The sequence below is a fragment of the Epargyreus clarus genome, unplaced genomic scaffold, assembly GCF_041222505.1.
Source record: "Epargyreus clarus isolate Ecla_fem2 unplaced genomic scaffold, WU_Ecla_fem_2.2 ptg000019l, whole genome shotgun sequence".
Taxonomy (NCBI): domain Eukaryota; kingdom Metazoa; phylum Arthropoda; class Insecta; order Lepidoptera; family Hesperiidae; genus Epargyreus; species Epargyreus clarus.
The window spans coordinates 11,140,392-11,158,598 of NW_027332227.1; the positions used below are offsets into that span (position 1 = coordinate 11,140,392).

Genomic DNA, 18,207 nt, shown 5'->3' on the forward strand with positions numbered 1-18,207 from the left:
CAGGGTGCGTTTAATCCATGAAGTTATACTATAACTTCATGGTTTAATCAGGGATGCCCAAAAGCCTTTTGTGTCTGTCATCACATCACAACCGTATCGGCGGTTGTTTTAATGCTTTTAAGACTAAACAAAGTCAGTAAGTTTATTATCGCATTATATTGTAGTAAGTAAAATATACAAAATAACAAATAGAATAAGTACATACATGTTTCTGATACTGTTTTGTGAAAAGCAATCGATAAGTGTCGATTTGTATAATTTAATCATTAAATATACATTTTAAAATTGAATGTAAAATTATGATTAAAATAAGTAATGGAAAACATTATAGGAATAAAAAAAAATGTTCTTTCAAATACGACGCAAACATAAAATAATATCAACGTCAAATGCAATAAATTCCAATAAACAAAAAATTATGATTAATTTGTAATAGCATTCATAAAGACATGTACTTAAAATGTTTTAAATCTTTTGTATTTTCCCATAAGTGTATGATGTGTGTACATCCTAAAAATGTAGCTATTTAAATTACTTTTTGATTATAGTAACATTCGCACGCAATATTTATTCATTGTGTATTCAGTATTTTAGTTTTTTTAGCAAAATAAATTTTGTGTATGGTAATTTATGCTCTAGAACGGTCAAGTCGACGAAGATTGTTCTCGATCCTGCAGTTCTGTTTTAAATTACCACAAATGTGTTTTTATTCTGAAAAAATGACGCAGTTAAAATTATAAGTACAGTAGCCTCGTGCAAGCCTGCAAGGATTTCAATTTAATAGATCTTTGGGCCATCCATAAATTTGATCAGGGTAAATTACCTGTATAGGTTATAAGTGAAATTGTAATTCGGTGTGAAATTTGGTACTAATTATAGATGAATTCGAAAATGTTTTGTTGGGGTAACGCAACACATCACGAATTATGTATAGAAAGTACAGATACGCTAGATTTGGTGAGTACCTATTGTTATTCAGCACTACTTCGAACCTACTAACTTGTGAATGATATAATTATATTAGTAGTAGCTGATTTCCTACATCTGTACATTTCTCAATTTAACGTGTTATCATAAGATAGCAACTGCTACTATCATTGTTAAATAAATCTTTAAATCCAATGTTTTTCAAAACAATATACCTAATTATAGCTTATACCACAAAACAATGTAGTTTCCTTAATATTATAGGTCATAAAACCTACATTATCTAAATGGCGGGAGAGCAACCACATAAAGGCGGTGGCTGCTGGGGAGTTTCACACACTGTACCTAACAAATGTAGGACATTTATACTCTTGTGGTAGTAATGAAGTTGGCCAACTCGGTCGGCACACCAAAGACACAGATGGCAAGAATCCAGGTATAATTGGTTTCACATTATTAAATAAGTAATAACTGTATGTAGGGCTGGAAATATAAATATCTATAAACTGTCAATATTCATAGAAGTGCATTCATTCCATTTCATTAATTTTAGTCCTATTGGTGATTTGTTAGTTTCATTCAATTTTCTGTTATCAGCATAGAACCTTATGGAACAATAGTGTGCAAGTCAGAAAGAGCTACAAATTAGATTTACCTTTTTTAACCAAAACTGTTATGTTTCAGCCCTAGTAGAAACATTCAAAGGATGTACATTGACATCAATAGCCTGTGGTATACAGCATTCAATGGCTGTGGATGAGTGGGGTCAGCCCTTCAGTTGGGGATCTGATAGCATGGGCCAACTCGGCAGTAATTTAGGGCCACATGCTCAAGACAAACCCAAAATTATCAAGTTCCTAGCAACAAAAAATGTCATACAAATTGCCTGTGGAGCATACCATTCTGTGGCACTGACAAATAGTAAGTTGAAAGATTGAAATGATCTAGCTATATATTTATATTTCCTTTTAATTACTCTATTCTTGTGGTAACCAGCCTGTCTAACATGTAGTAGGTTAGATAGGTTGGTTACCTATGATATAAAGTAAAAATAATTTAACAAAGATAACATCGCCTTTATAGAATAGTTTACATATTGATAAATGATTAAACCGCAGGGCATCATTATATAATATATTTTTTTAAGAATATACACATGACAAGTTAAACTTGGGCTAGGTCAAATGTTAATTGTTGAGGTCCTGAAATATATCTTATCTACAATGTTACTAAAATAATTCTAATCACAATTTCCATAAAATTCTTTTATATATTTGATAAAAGATAAGTGAAGATAAAAACCATTCATTGTATAAATTTTTCGTAATTTATTTTAGATGGTGACCTTTATTCTTGGGGTGCAAATAGCTATGGGCAGTGTGGACTGGGTACCATAACAAATAAGGAAACCACACCACAACCGATAACATCACTGCTAGGGGTGCCTATCGCCTTGATAGCATGTGGCAGTAACCACACATTTGTTTTATCAAAGCAAGTATTAATTTTTTTCACTTTATAAATTCCAGAACTTTGCATTCAACTAAGGAAGCATGTCTGCTACACTTATTTTTGTCTTGGAATATTTGAATAAAGCTGCTATGTTGTGGTGTTGTAATGTTTCTATTGCATAGGAGCCTATTTTTTTGCTATGAAATCTACTGTACAAGTATATAAATTATATTCAAAGGTATAATGTATCATTTGCACTATTCTTTAGATCTGGTGCAGTATTTGGTTGGGGTAAAAATAGCCATGGACAATTGGGACTTCAAGACAGAGAGAATAGGTGTTATCCTGCACATTTGAAAACTTTAAGAAATGTTAAGGTAGTACCTATTCATACACTTATCATATTTATTATTCCAACCTTTCCCTCATACCTGTAATATTTTTTTAAATATTGCATTTAGAAAATTATTGTGTCTATATTTTATTGCTATTATTTATTATGTTTTCAATCATACTTTAAATGTATTGTTAATTTTAAATAACACATACATTATATATTCTTTGTTTAACAGGTATGTCACATTACATGTGGTGAGGATTTCACAGCATTTCTCACACTTGATGGAGGTGTGTTCACATGTGGTGCTGGGGAATATGGACAAACAGGACATGGGACCACTAAAGATGAATTGGTGCCAAGGAAGGTTGGTGACACTTTGTTATAACGGCAAAATCATGTTATTCATTATAAACTAATGAATAACATAATTGTGTGATTACAATGTATTAGCTGATTAATAAAAAGGGTTATAGAAGTAGAATTCTGAAAAAAAAAATTAAATGTAATCTTTAAATCACTTATTTTTGGCATCATGTGTTGTTTATTTTTCGAACTGTGGTTAAACCTGTCATAATATTATAATAACATACATCAGCAATTGTGTAGGGGCCTTGCTGTTTCGATGGGGATGACTCATGTCAAGGTCATGACCTTGTTTTCAAATTCGTAGTAAGTTTTTCCTTATGATATGTATGGCAAACAATTTAGTGGAGTAAATCAGGCATCCATTTCTTTCCCTTACCACTCCCTACAACATAGCACAATAATACAGTAAATCTACGAATCTTACGAAATTGAATAAATTACAAATGTCATGACTTTTATTTAAAGATTCGAGTTCTTTGTAAAGCTCAAGTTGCTATTATAACGGCTCGACTCTCTTTAATTTTACATTTCGGACCTTGTGAGTGAGCGTGTATTGTATAATTGAGTCTGGTCATCAAAACGAAGACTCAAAGACTTAACAACATAGACTAAATGCAAAGAGCGTGTACATTATTAATGTAGTCGTAGTAGTAGTATGGATACGGGATAATGAGCAAGTTACGAAAACAGATTTGGGATAGAATTTTATACTCATAGTAACGTCGGCGCATTATTCCAGGTGTGATTCTTAAAATCAGTCATAGCTTAATGGCTAAGAAACTCGACCTCACGATCGAGGGATCCGAAAGTTAAATCCCTGGCACAAACCTCTGACTTTTTCAAAGTTATGTGCATATTAGAAATTAATTACCACTGGCTCAAACGATGAAAGAAAACATCGCGAGGAAACCAGCATACCTTGAGTTTTATAAAAAAAAATGTCAAAGGTGAAGTGTGCTATGTGCTATGTGAAGTCTACCAATACGCACTTGGCCAGTGCGGTGGACTATGGCCTAATCCTTCACATTCTGAGAGGAGCTTCGTACCCAGTAGAGTGGGACAGTTATATGTTGATGATGATGATGATGATGATAACTACAACAATAAATACTCTTTATTTGTAAACTAAATATAAGATACATATAAAACAATAAATTAGATAACATACAAAAAGGCGGCCTTATCGCTTGGAAGAGATTTCTTCCAGACAACCTTTAGGATGGAGTTAAAGAAATATGAGATCGTAAGAAGGTAGGGTGTACAGTAAGAAAATATATACATAAGTACATAACAGACATGTCGTGCGAAAATGGCGAAACATAGGTAAGAAGGGAAACGTAAGAAGGAAATATGTTATGAGGAAGAAGGAAACCAAGTCAACGCGCAAGTAATGAGTCTTGACTTGGATTATAAAATTATGCAAGGAACTAGATAGGCGGATAGATTTAACTAATGAATTCCAAAGGCGGACAGCAACAACGGTAAAGGATTTTTGTTGAAGGATGAGGAGTGTATAGGAGTGCTGAGGTCAAGGTTATTTGTGGAATGTAAAGAGCGCTCATGGGTTAAGTGGAGGTAATTAAAACGACTTTTAAGGTAATGAGGAGAATTCGGATCAAATAGCACGCAGTAGGGAAGTGACAGGGATATGAGCATTCCGACGACGACGAATGGGGAGCCACTCGAGTTTAGTGCGGTATTCTGAAATGTGGTCATATTTACGAAGAGCAAATATGAGTCGTATACATAAATTTGCAACGTCGATTGCAGGTGATGGAGCTGATGGGCAGCACGGTGACGCAGGTGGCGTGCGGGCGGCGGCACGCGCTGTGCCGCGTGGGCGAGCGCGTGCTGGCGTGCGGGTACGGCGCGCGCGGCCAGCTCGGCTGCCCGCACATGGCGTGCGCGCTCGTGCCCACGCCCGTGCCCTTCAACTCGCACGACGAGCCGGTGGGTGTCTTGCTATCTTAAATCTATGTTAGTAGAAATTATCATAATTGAAAAGAAACGAAAAATAATAATAATAAATAACAAAGAGAACTATACAACTAAAATTATTTTCTACGCGACATACCCACGAAGATCACGTGCTGGCTCATTATTGGGCTGTTGATCTTATGACTAACGACGCTTACGAGGCTGTTGGTGCTATATTACTCGTTTATTTATGTATTTATTAGGAAAACTACAGTGTAAACTATTTTATTTCACGATTTTCCTAATATTTATTTACTCTTGTTTGTTTATTGAACCAAACATTCGACCCAAATTGGACTTAACTTAAATTGGACTTGCTTGAGTGTTTACTATCAACCAACCTTAAGAAGTGCAGAAAAATATAAAAGCGATGGTCGAAAAAGTATATGAATTTAAAATTGAAATGAATATCTTTTAGGAATTTTATGCAAAAGCTCGTTACTGGTTATTAAACTTTCCTAGAAAACTGTTATGCTGTTGCCATTAATTTTCTATCACATGTTGTGCCAATTTAACTTACTGAGATATATAAGATCCACTTATTACACTCAATTTAAAGTGAATCAGCTAGTCAATTGTAACGACCACAATCGATTGGTTTCAATATTCGCGAAACTTTATCTTTGTCAATAAAAATCGCTACAGGGCCCTCGTCACTAGGTAGCATTTTTTTAAGTAACAAAAACCTTCTGCAAGTTATAATCTAGCATCATACCCCCGTTAATGTATAAATATAATAATATAATCGAGCGTCACGTCGTTGATACTTGGCAGATCGTTTTGTTAAAGGAAATTTAAAACACTACAGTGAATCGTAATTGTGATACCATCCTAAAATAAATAAGAATTATTGAAATTTAAACTGCGTGTCACCCGTTTAACCTTCATAACATATAAATGGGACTGCAGAGGCTCACTGTTCTACTACAATGCATTCGAATGGGTCGTGTAATAAAATACTAGCGATACAATAACATGGTGTAAGTTTTACAAAACAGAGTCTATTGTGACATGATTGTGACGTACAAACCGGCGAGCCAAATTAAATTGTGATAAGCTTCGTTAATTGGACAGAGTAATTCTAGCTTAGCCTTGCATATGTTTAAATCCCGAATGACCAGTATTGCTAGGTAGTAGTCTACACTTATTTAACATCAAAAGCTAGTCTTTCATACTAAATAAACATTAATTATTGAACTGTTTTTCATGCAGACAGAAAATGCTGAGCTGAAACAGGTGAATATCATGTAGTCTTCGTAGAATAGTACACCATGCACATTTATGTATTTGTCGAGATTAGAATATTTTAGTCATAATTATTAGCTTACGTTTATTTATAATGTAATATTTCAATAATTATGTTGTAGTTATTTGTGTTTGTATCTACGTATGATCTAGTGTCGATTACGTTGCTGTATTAATACGATTGCACATTTTACTATTTCAGTAACGTCATTGTGTTAATTTACCATCATATTTTAATATAAAACGTGATCATTAAGTTCATCAACTCAGCTGTGTCTATGAATCGTATGATTAACGATAATATCATTCTCTAGCCTAGGAAGAAGTCGAAACACGAGTACCCATCAACATCTGCTAAAAGCAGTGGCGCGGGCAGATCGACCGCTAGGGTGGGGCCCCGTTCCTTGCTCACTGAGCCCCGGGTGCGGTAAGAAGTGCAAAGGACGGAGATATTCTACTCACTACTTTATGTTACATACATTTTATATGATGTAAAATTGTAAGTCATTCATTTTGCATGAATCTTATTTCCGAAATGGATGTTATTTGCGAATTAAATTGTGGCACAGCCGTCAATGTAAATGTTACCTTTTAGACTGAAAGTTAAAATTATTGATTTTATAAAACATAAAATTATGATTATGTAAATATAACAAAATTCCGACTTTGAAGTAATATTATTAGAGCCCTTCGCACTGTGTACTACACCCGTGGCATAACCTTTTATTTTTTTTATAATGATTATATTTATTAATAAAATTATACAGTCTACAATGAGTGTGTGCGGCATAGTTTTGTGTGTAATAATAATACTTTTTATATTATAAATTAAATAGGCATAGCAGCTTTTTAGAATACTAAGTTACTATAGTATACATAATTATAATATATTGTATATGCTTACTTATTATTTATTACTTATTTTTGTATGGTACATAATTACACTATTTGATGTCAAGGTAATTTATAATCTGCACTGCTTTGTAGATGTATAATATGTAATATAATGTTAAAAATCATCAACTAAATACATGATTTGAAAAAGAAGTAGATACGTTAACCATAATTAAAATTGTAAAAAATGACATAGCTCAAACATGTCTTACTCATTTTTTACTGACTCACTCATGTAAAAAAAAATCTTCGAGATCTGTTCATTTGTCCTAGTACTTTTTTCTGGATATTACGGTGAAATACTCTCAATGATAAAAATTCTAAACGAACAGAATACATTTTTGTTATCTTTTTTACTGTAATACTGTAAGTAGGGTTAAAACACGACATTGGTTATAATCAAGTATTTATAATGATATTTACTAGTATCCTATCTACTTCTTTTTATGTTATACTTTAAATGCCAATAATCAAAATCTTATTATGTCAAAAATTATTCTATGATTATTAAAGCTTGGCAAATGAAATATTTAAGTACCTATTCAAAAGAAATACATTAAAATATTTTCATACTAATTTTTTACTATTATACGAAACCCCGCTTTCGTACTGCAGTTTTGCGGAAATAATATAGATCATAGTTATTAATATTACTAGAGCTTGGCGAAATGGTATTAAAATATAAAGTAAAACAAACTGACCGAAACTGATAGCCCCTGACTATATTGTGATACTCCTGACTTATAACATTAATTAAGAATCCATTATTTGTGTCTCATTATTCCTACGACAAATGAATACAACAGTTGTGGTCTGTTGTTAATACTGATCCACAACCGAAGATCATCTTTTTCCACAAAGCCCGCAGTACGAAAACATGGTTAATCTTTTTTATAAGTAGTTAGTAACGTAGTTGGTCTGGGTCTGTGATGAATTTTATTAGACTCATATCATAACATTTCATCCCTTGAAAGCGATATATTTACGATTGTCCACAGTTCTCTCCGGATATGTTCAACGGTCCGATACGGGTGTTCGCGGGCGGGGATCACAGCTTCCTGGTGATCAACAGCGACAAAACAATCAGCGTTGACTTACGGGTACCCGAATTCAAAAAGCAGATACTGACGTTGAATCTGGCTAAGCTGGCCGCGTGTGAAGTGTTTAAAGACGACGATGTTGTCAACCAGGTATGTTTTAAATAAAGTCGCTATTACAATAACAATTATATAACGTATATTTTAATACGAACGTAACGTGTTTTGCTGACTTCGACTGTAGAATGGAACATAGAAAATCAGCAAAATACGTCAATAAAATATTGAACGTAGCGATTGAATGAAACAATATTGGCAAACAATAAATAAAGCGAATAAATAAAATTTATTTACATAAATAAAAATTGATTGCCTTTAATCATTCTCATTCCTTTGTTATTGTTGTCTTGTTTCATTGTTTGATAATGATCGAATTTATTTGGTCCCAGGATTTATTGGCCTATTTAGAAACGGTGTTTGGGTCGCTGGCGTGTGTTAACGGATCGTTCTTGATGGCTAACGACGCACATTTCGGTTGCAATACAAAGGTACCAGGTGTAGACCTTAAGAAGGCAGAAGAGGCTTTCACGCTCATAAGCCGGTTTGAAAACACTACTATTAAAGATTTGGTAAGAATCACAAGTAAAATATTGAAAGAATAATTATTTTATTATTGTGGTTAATACAGGATGATTTTTGTCACTAAAATTTTTATTTGTCATAGATATTTTGGCACTTATCAGAACACATAATAAAAAGAATGAAAGTTTCTCCGCCGGACGCAGAGGTTTTAAGAATGTTCCTTATCTTGCCACTTTACCATGAAATGAGGAATCCACGACGGCATCCAGAATTACAGGTAACGCATTTAATCTTGTGATTATATAGAATAAATATTATTTTCTCTACCACGGTACAGTCCGCGCCAAACTGCTAGTCCGCTCTGAAGTTGTTGCGAGCAGGTGTAGTCATACAATTTGCTATGGCGATGCGATTTATTTCTATATTGAGAGCGGACTAGAAGTTTTACGCGGATTACACGTAGGTACGTATCAATCAATGTCTGTAGTTACAAGCTGATTTTAATTGTATGATTTCTATTTGTTATCAGGGACCTTTTGCAGAGGCATTCAACAAGCTAACTACCCAAGCGCAGCGCATAGTGACGACTTGGTGGGACGCGCAGCACACTGACTACTTTGAAATGCTGGTAGACATATTCAAGAGTGTTATAGTGTATGAGCTGATGCAGCCCGTTGTTAGAGCCAACAAGGTATGTTAAACATGGACACTGTTCAATCAAATCAAAAATAATCAATCAAATGAACATAAAAATATGAGTGAGTTGTTATTTTTTATTCACTTATTTATTTTAATACTGCAGCTAAAAGGCATTTGTTTTTCAAGATTTAAGCATATTTATATTTACTGAAGGTATAAATAGGGGGTTTTTCTATAAAAAACTTGTATAAATATTAAATGCACTCTTTATTTCATATTAGTAAACATGTTTAAATAAATTTTATATTTCAGAAAATATACTTCACACATAGTGTGGTCCAGATATTAAACGCATTGTCCTCTCTCAACAAAATTAATTTTGCAAATCCAAAAAAGCCTAAGATACCAGCAGAGTGTTTTTATATAGAAGACTTGTCAAATCACGTAGATATAGCAAGTGATTATATTAACTGGCTATCAGACAGAGATGTAAGTATTCTAATTTTTAAACCCTGTTTTCTAATTCTACCATACTTTATTAACTACAGGGTTTAAAAATTCTAATTGAAATTTAATAGAAGTTTTCTAATTCTACCATAATTTATTAACTACAGTTCTTGGATTTTTATAGCAATGTTGAAAAACTGTTGTGTTCTTGTTTGTTTGGTGTTAAGACAGACGTGCTATATGAGATGTTCTAGTTTGATTGTATTTGCTGGATTTACCGATGCGGATGTTAATGTAATGTAATGATGTGATGATTATTTTTTTATTTGAATTACATAAATAGTTTTTTTCTGCATAACTGGACATTAAAGCTTTTATTAGCTTGGTATGTGTATGTATTTTATCTAGGTATGTGTGTAACGAAACCTTTGTACATGATTTTGACGTACTTCAAGATGTCGTATTAATTTGAAACTTTGCATACTTATCAAAAACCACAGTGAAAACAAGTAAAATGTTAACAGCCTGTCTCATTATTCTCTTTCAGTCGTCTCACCCACACATGTGCAACTATGCATTCCTGTTTGACGTTCAATGCAAATCACTGCTGTTGAAAATAGACCAGCAAGTGCAAATGCAAATGGCAGTCAGTAGAGCGGCCACGCAGATGTTCGCGAGGCTACTGATGGACCCCACATATGAATGGAGAGATCAGTTCCTTAGTTTGACGGTGTCTAGGAATCATTTAGTTAGGGATACAATGCTACAAATTAGCAACCATGACAGTTCGCAGCTCAAAAAGCCACTTAGAGTAAGTATTTAGTGCTGTGTGCTGATTTTATTTAATAAACAATATTACTCAATATAATAACATCAGCTTATTAAATAACATTAGGTTATAATAACATATTGTTAAACATTTGTATCACAGACCCTTTAAAATAATAATATGTTGCATTTACCATATGTGATTTAGTAGACTTAAAAAATTGGATACACTTCACAAAATCTGTGAGAGATTTGGTTTTCTTAAATATGTTTTCTCTTATAGTAAAAGCAAATAATATTTTTTATAGCTCATTTTTATATTGAAACTTGTGTGTCCAGTCTTCAGGTCTATAACATTATCAATTCCATGTAATTTCTCTATGACATGTAGCATGTTTTAGGTAGAATTTGTTGGAGAGGAGGCTGAAGACGCCGGTGGTGTGAGAAAGGAATTCTTCCTGCTGTTGCTCAAGGAAATATTTGATCCCGTTTATGGGATGTTCAAGCAGTCTGAAGAAACAAATATGATTTGGTTCTCAAACAATCCGTTTGAAGATGATGTAATGTATTATCTTATTGGTAAGTTGAAATTATGACTTGTTAGTATTTTGGAACTCTCAATATAAATAGTAGGGCCTCCAAGGAACGCAAACAAGCATGTTCACCTGATAGTAAGTGGGTCACTACCGCCCGTCGACATGTGTAACTAATTATATATATAACAGGTTCTACCCGATGTCAATTCAAGATGTGTTGCCACTGAGGGCTAAGATGGTATGTAAGTCAGACGGCATCAACATCCGTCCTTTGAAAGACAAGATCTTCTTATAAAATATCTACGAACTATACTAATTCCACTACTTTTAGATTCACCAGCTTATATTTAGTATTTACTGTTGTAAAAGTTATCGGCGTGTTTCAGGTGCAATTTACGGTTTGGCGATATACAACTCTATAATCATATACGTGCCGTTCCCATTGGTGCTCTATAAGAAGATACTGGGCGAGGCAGTGATGATGGACGATATCTCGGATTTATACCCAACTCTAGCCAACAGCCTGAAGAGTCTATTAGAATATCCTGATGAAGATGTAGAAGAGGTGAAGTTCATTTCCTAAGTACAGAATCTGGAAGTAAGATACAACTAGAAAGTGTAAAAAAATGAAAATGTTTATTACGACACTTCACGGATATGGATCTCCTCTTAGGATGAGAAATTTTAGGATATATTCATTCAATCACGCTGGCCTAGTGCGGATTGCTAGACTTAACGAACCATTGATTATATTTTACTGAATTTTAGGATTGTTGGCTCCTAACCATATTTACTTTCACCATTAAAGCAAATGTTCATTTATTGTAATAAGCACAATGCACGTAACGCCGAAAAGCCAAAGTTTCTAAAACGGAATTCCAACCCTGTATTCCGAAAGGAAAAATCACTAGGCTGTCACTTCTTAAAAAGTGTTTTACTTCTTTTGTAGGTATTTGATCTTTGTTTTGCGGTAAACTCGGTGGTGTTTGACCAAATTCAAGTACATGCGCTCAAGGAGAATGGGGAGAATATATCAGTAACACATGAAAATAAGAGCGAATATGTTGATTTGTATGTGGATTTTCTCCTCAATAAGTCTGTCGAGAATCAATTCAAAGCATTCAACCAAGGATTTCAAAAGGTAATAAAAGTTACATTTAATTTGGTAATATTGGTTACTTATTTAAGTTAGTTATTTTTTTATTATCTAACTGGTACTTATGCGTTTTTTAATTTCTTTATTGTCGATATTTTGACCTAGTTGCATGGATCGTGGTCACGGCGAAACTCAAGTTGGTTATGGTAATAGTGGTTTATTACTATGAAAAAGTAGCTACATATTTAAAAGGTCCCACGACTGTGGCGGTTCTGTCACATTTGTGTTTAGCTAATAACAGAAGTACCAAATACATAATAGATTTAATTAACAGTTACAACAACGTAAATCTGATCCACCTTAATTAGAGTTTGTATTTATAGAAATAAATATGTGGAGACTTATATGGTAGCAGACTCCAGCAGACTGTACGCGATTGCTGATGTGATTCATTTATTAGGTGTTGTAAGAACGCTCTCAATAGGAATAAAATGCTATTCGCTTCACAGGTATGTGGTGGTGACATAATCAAATTATTCCGGTCACATGAGCTCATGTCTGTCGTGATTGGTAACGAGGACTACGATTGGGATCTATTCGAGAGTAACTGTGAATACAAGAATGGTTATACGACGTCAGATCCGCAAGTCAGGTAATTCAATATTATCATTTAATATAACAATTATAATGTCAATAATACAATTAAAACTTCAAACTTAATATGCAATAGACTTTTAATTCTTTCTGCAAGCTTCTGAAAGTCCCTTTAAGATTGTTTCAACTGACTCCATTACGCTGAGCATAGTTTAAACTGAGGGAAGTTTATTTATCTACTTATTGTGTTTTTATTACTATGCAATATGCATGACTCTTCATGATAAGAGTTATCTTAAAATACTTAAAATGAATTGTATTTTTCACAGGTGGTTCTGGGAAGTCTTCCATGATTTGCCTTTAGAAGATAAAAAGAAATTCCTTTTATTCCTCACGGGCAGCGACCGAGTCCCTATACAAGGAATGCGTGACATCAAGGTGAGAATTATTTATTGTTATGCGGATTAGTCCATTGAAAAGTTACATGAGCTTTGCATTTTTTAGAGGCCGCAATTTTATTTTTGTAAACATTTTGACGCAATTTTGTTTGTTGTTTGTGGAGCGCTGTAACAGCGTTTATGAATGAAATTAAAAAAAATGAATAATGAATGAAATTAAAAAAAATGTTGGGGAAAATTTTCACGTTTTTTCTTATAACTTTATTTAGAGCAAGAAGTTATAGGACCATATTTGTAGGCAAAATAATTTGCTACAAATTATGCGTTTGCAATTTTTTGTAAGACACCTTGTTTCCGAGATATCGCGAAAAAAGTGTTTTTTTCAAGATGGCGGTCGGACAATGGTGGCGACCCGACAAACTTGAGCTTCTATTAACCCTCCACACATATCCCAAATATAAAATTGCGTCCCCTAAAAAATGCAATATTCGGTCCTTAAATTGTAACATTTCAATGGACTAGATGTTTTTTGTTCTAGTTATAAAACATGTCATTGTTTTATGTATTACTCTCAAAGATATAGTAGTTGAGATAGACATTCTACTGGCTCAGTAGATATGTTTTTTCTCAGTTTATTGATCGATGAGTTTGCTTTTCGAAAGCCAGATGCAGCGAATGCTTACTTCGTACACGTCTGAGCATTAATCGCGGCTATTTTTGGATTCAGCAACTAAACGCAAAAACGCGATACATTATTAATGCAGTTGAGAAAAGGCACGTATTCGGAACCGAATACATTAGCCAAAACAAGATGCAGCATCGACGCAATCGCCAAACGCGTTGTTGCTAAAAGTAGCATATTGACCGTAAATAGCAAATAAAATTTTTACTACTGGATGGAGTTGATTTTGAAATTATACCTATATTTATTATTGTTTAGATACCTAATATGTTCTAAATAAGTTAAGGCACAGATAGATTATAGCTATGTTTTACTCTTTTTTTGATGTTAAAATACATTATCTTTACAGATCAGAATACAAGCAGTGGCAGACGACAGATACTTCCCGGTGGCTCACACGTGTTTCAATCTCTTAGACTTACCGCGCTATAAGACGAAGGAGCGATTGAAGTACCACCTCCTACAAGCTATCCAACAAACACAGGGTTTTTCGCTAGTATAACAGGGTCGCAATTTTATTGTATGATTCTTCAAATTTGCATGTACGGATTACTCTTAGAATTCTAAATGTTTTAAATCTATAAGTCATGATCACTTATAGAACTCACAATCAAAGTAATTTGGCAAATATTCCAGTTTCCATTAAACTGGATGTCTGTTCACGGCACTTAGAATTTTGTATAACATCTTAAATCTAAGGTATCACTTGTAGAATACATGTTTGATTGACAACCACAAATTAATAGATATATTTTACAGTACAAAACTTATGACGCGAAATTCTTCGTGGATACTTAGATTCGATCGTTGTCTATTCTTTGAGCAGGACATGTCGTATGTATTATTGAATATATATCTTTTATTGTACATTATATTGGAAAATAAAGCACCTCAGGCCCATCAGCAGCTTCTAATAACAAATTAAAATATGTCGAAGTATAGTGAGTCTTCACCAACGTCAACGGTAGAATGGTTTAGAAATCACGGGAACGGGTAATATGATAGTGTTTGTTGAGGAAAAATTATAATGTTGGTCAGTGCATGTGTGAATAGTGTTTGTATGCTACACCAGTGTGTCACGCCAAGCAAAATGCCTAATAATAACCAAGATAATATTAGTGTATTTATTGGAGTCTACTTGTAGCCCTGCCATATAATACTTGAATACTTGACTAGAACGGAAGTAGACCAAGACTGGCTAGTGGTTGTGTAGCCATTTAAATTTTAGTCCTAGTTGTTGCAATTGACAAATGCATCTTACTGATTTTTACTCGAGGTAATACAAGCGTATGTGAAATAAAATAGTATTTTTAGTTGATTGAAAATAACTGACTATCGAGTGAAATCATGTATTCATAGGTTATGTGCCGGTGGAAAAATAATGTGTGAAAAATAAACACAATTAAGTCACAAACACTTTATAAGAAAATTATAAATTAGAATGTTGGGGCTGATAAGAAACTCATGTTAAGAGTTCTAATTGTTCTAATTGTTCACCTAAATATAGGGGTAAAATACATAATTGTTCAATTAAATCTCCCATTTTGTCAACAGTCGCAAATGTGGTCAAATAAAATAATTTAAATTAATGAAATGTTTGGTCGATATTGTGAAAAAAAAAAACGGTTTCAGAACGGCACTGAGTTTTGAATGGCTTTGTATTGATTATTTATACTTGTTTTAATCACGTTTAGGATAACAGTACCCTTACCATGAGTTTTAACGTTTTCACAAATATGACTGTTTTGGTATTTGTTTACGTATTTGCCCATACAATTTATAATCAGCGCCCCTAGCGGATTATATCAGAACTTGGAAATTGTATGGAACAATACGTAAACAAATACCAAAACAGGCATATTTGTCAAAACATAAAAACTCATGGTAAGGGTACAGTAGACATGTACATGTGAGTGCAACACTGCAATTTATTCCGATTATTAGTGCCTTATAAATTGAAATGCTTCAGGCCTACAGAGAAGTAGATAATTGTGAAATTGTATTGTATACCTTGTTGACTATCAAATTAATGTTTTTGGATATCAATTTTTGCAACAAAAATCTTAGTTACTACACGTAAAGTTTTAAAAAATTATCAACGAATAAAATTACCTCCTCGTAATAGGTAATGTTAACGAAAGTAAAGAAAGTGAGGACATTAAGAAAAAGTTATTAGTGTTTTTATCCCTCAATATATGGATACATAAAAAAACAATTGTGTCAACGAAATATGTTCTGAAATATTGTTAGTCGCAACATAATTATGTACAATAAATAGCGTGAATTTTAATATATTAAATAGAATCCATATTGATTGATACATTTTGTGATCAAAATAACATGTGTTATCTTTAGAAAGTCTTAAAGTAATACTCATACGTTTATTTTAAAATCATTTCAAGTAATTGAATTGTTTTAGAAATATAAATCCTTATACATCCTTATACACGTATACATTCATATATAAATACCTTGTACAAGACATATTAGTAAAAACAGTAGGTTCTGTTGTAACTGAGCAGTTTCGGATAAAAAAAATAATTTTGCGAAGTTAACGTCATCATAATCTTATTCTGTTACGGCAAAGTTAGTAGCAGGTTGAAAGTACACGATAAGTAAGTACAGATACCAATACAGAACTGGTGCCTTTTCAAAAGCAAGAAAGTAAAAAAATGTTTGTTGTAGTGATGGGGAGGGTGGCCCAATGATTAACACAGAACTGCAAGTGTGTAGTCAATACATAACAGTTATTATTTGACACTCTTGGCAAAAGTAACACGTACGTTAAAGACGTATGACATACGAATCTAAAGCTTTTTACATTCCTAAATATCTATCTATATTAATATTTAGGAAAATATTTCATTATCAATAACACTTGTGTAACACATGTTGTTATTGATGTTACATTTTACGGGCACGTGTCGGTCTTACGTGTTTCATATACAATGTTCTAGTTGACAACGACTATACAGCTAATTAGTTAATATTAAAATATGTATATATAATCATTAATTGCTGTAAACATGACTACCGGTGCCAGCTTGCGTGTCCTAGCACACACTAACGAATTTTCCATATACTCAACACTTCTCCCATATAGAGAAAAGCTTATGAAATTCTTATGAATATTATTTTTGCAAAGAAGTCAATCAGAGAATTCTTTGGTTAAAAAAGTGTAATACCTATAAATCCTATGTTGATTATATTTCAATGGCAACAGTCACCCTTCCTAGTTATGGCGTTAGTGATTTTTTAAATAATTTTAACAAATTATTATTATTTTATTTGTTGTTTGTTATTAATTTGGAATGATTGAAAGTATTTTATAAGATTATTTAATGGGAAACTTTTGAAGACAGTTGCATTTATTTAACTAACAATTCAGATATATTCCGTTGGATGAGAAAAACAGAGATTGGTTTTAAATACATTTTCGTTACAAAATAGAGCAGATTTATTTTTGCTTTGGAATTTTTACTTTTTTATAATTCGAAATATTTTCATTCCCCGTGATCATGGGTGTAAAAAAATTGAATAATTGAAAAAAAAACAATATCTTTGTTTTAATAAAAGTAATGGAGACGTATTCCGCTCACATTTTTGATATCTGAAAACAATATGTATAATAATATTAATCAATTGTTAGGTTCCTTTATTTTGATGTAACCACTTAAATTTGTACATACAATGGTTACTTCTGTGATATTACGGTTATGCCATCTTGTTGATGACAATATTGTATGCTTTTTATATAAAAAAAAAACTTATATTTTACGTTAATATAAAGTGTACATAATGTACATATGAGACAGACTGTACGTAGCTTGGCTAGTTTGGCTTATTGTTTTGAAGCATTTATGAATGCACCTCATTATAGTGATGTTGCAGCGTGGTTTCTACACAATGCGATGTGTATATGGTGTACAAGAATAATAAATATTTTCATACAATTAATAGCTTTTCATTGAACCAATTAACATAACAATTACATTTAATTCTAGATGATTGATTAAACTGTCTACTTCAATCGAAGTGTGATATAAGTGTCAAGATTTCGCCTGAACATAAATTACAAACGCGTTGGTGTTTCATTAAATACCAATCTTAACCTTTGACCCTCTAAATACAATTATTATCTTGGAAACTACCCATATGCCTCAGACACATGAGAAATTGGTTATCTCAGGCGTTGTTACGTTGTTAACTAAGTTGGCACGCTTCGTA

General features: G+C 33.0%; 1 protein-coding gene and 1 long non-coding RNA gene across 5 annotated transcripts; both read left to right on the plus strand.

The window, feature by feature from the left end:
* Positions 1 to 583: 583 nt before the first annotated feature.
* On the plus strand, positions 584 to 15,270 carry Herc4 (HECT and RLD domain containing E3 ubiquitin ligase 4). 4 transcript variants are annotated; one of them, XM_073083453.1, is made up of 21 exons: positions 584 to 957; positions 1,192 to 1,363; positions 1,612 to 1,848; positions 2,265 to 2,421; positions 2,648 to 2,756; positions 2,952 to 3,083; positions 4,856 to 5,035; positions 6,275 to 6,298; positions 6,622 to 6,696; positions 8,200 to 8,391; positions 8,688 to 8,867; positions 8,963 to 9,097; positions 9,350 to 9,511; positions 9,772 to 9,948; positions 10,454 to 10,717; positions 11,076 to 11,253; positions 11,597 to 11,775; positions 12,160 to 12,351; positions 12,816 to 12,958; positions 13,230 to 13,338; positions 14,330 to 15,270. In XM_073083453.1, exons 1-21 carry the CDS (start codon positions 880 to 882, stop codon positions 14,480 to 14,482), a joined length of 3,228 nt encoding a protein of 1,075 aa, XP_072939554.1. In that variant the 5' UTR covers positions 584 to 879; the 3' UTR covers positions 14,483 to 15,270. The 4 variants fall into 4 exon arrangements, with proteins under 4 accessions (XP_072939554.1, XP_072939556.1, XP_072939555.1 ...); XM_073083455.1 differs by lacking the exon at positions 6,622 to 6,696; XM_073083454.1 differs by lacking the exon at positions 6,275 to 6,298.
* A 196-nt stretch (positions 15,271 to 15,466) lies between these two features.
* LOC140750102 (uncharacterized) lies at positions 15,467 to 17,937 on the plus strand. Its single transcript, XR_012103164.1, has 2 exons — positions 15,467 to 17,401; positions 17,436 to 17,937. It is a non-coding gene; the product is annotated as an uncharacterized LOC140750102 (long non-coding RNA).
* Positions 17,938 to 18,207: the final 270 nt, after the last annotated feature.

What these genes read in the sequence shown, in the direction of transcription:
- Herc4 (XM_073083453.1), top strand. Translation starts at nt 880, where the DNA reads ATGAATTCGAAAATGTTTTGTTGGGGTAACGCAACACATCACGAATTA. An exon ending in TTCTGTGGCACTGACAAATA is followed by an intron (nt 1,849 to 2,264) that starts GTAAGTTGAAAG and finishes AATTTATTTTAG; the next exon opens with ATGGTGACCTTTATTCTTGG. An exon ending in GACGGCATCCAGAATTACAG is followed by an intron (nt 9,098 to 9,349) that starts GTAACGCATTTA and finishes ATTTGTTATCAG; the next exon opens with GGACCTTTTGCAGAGGCATT.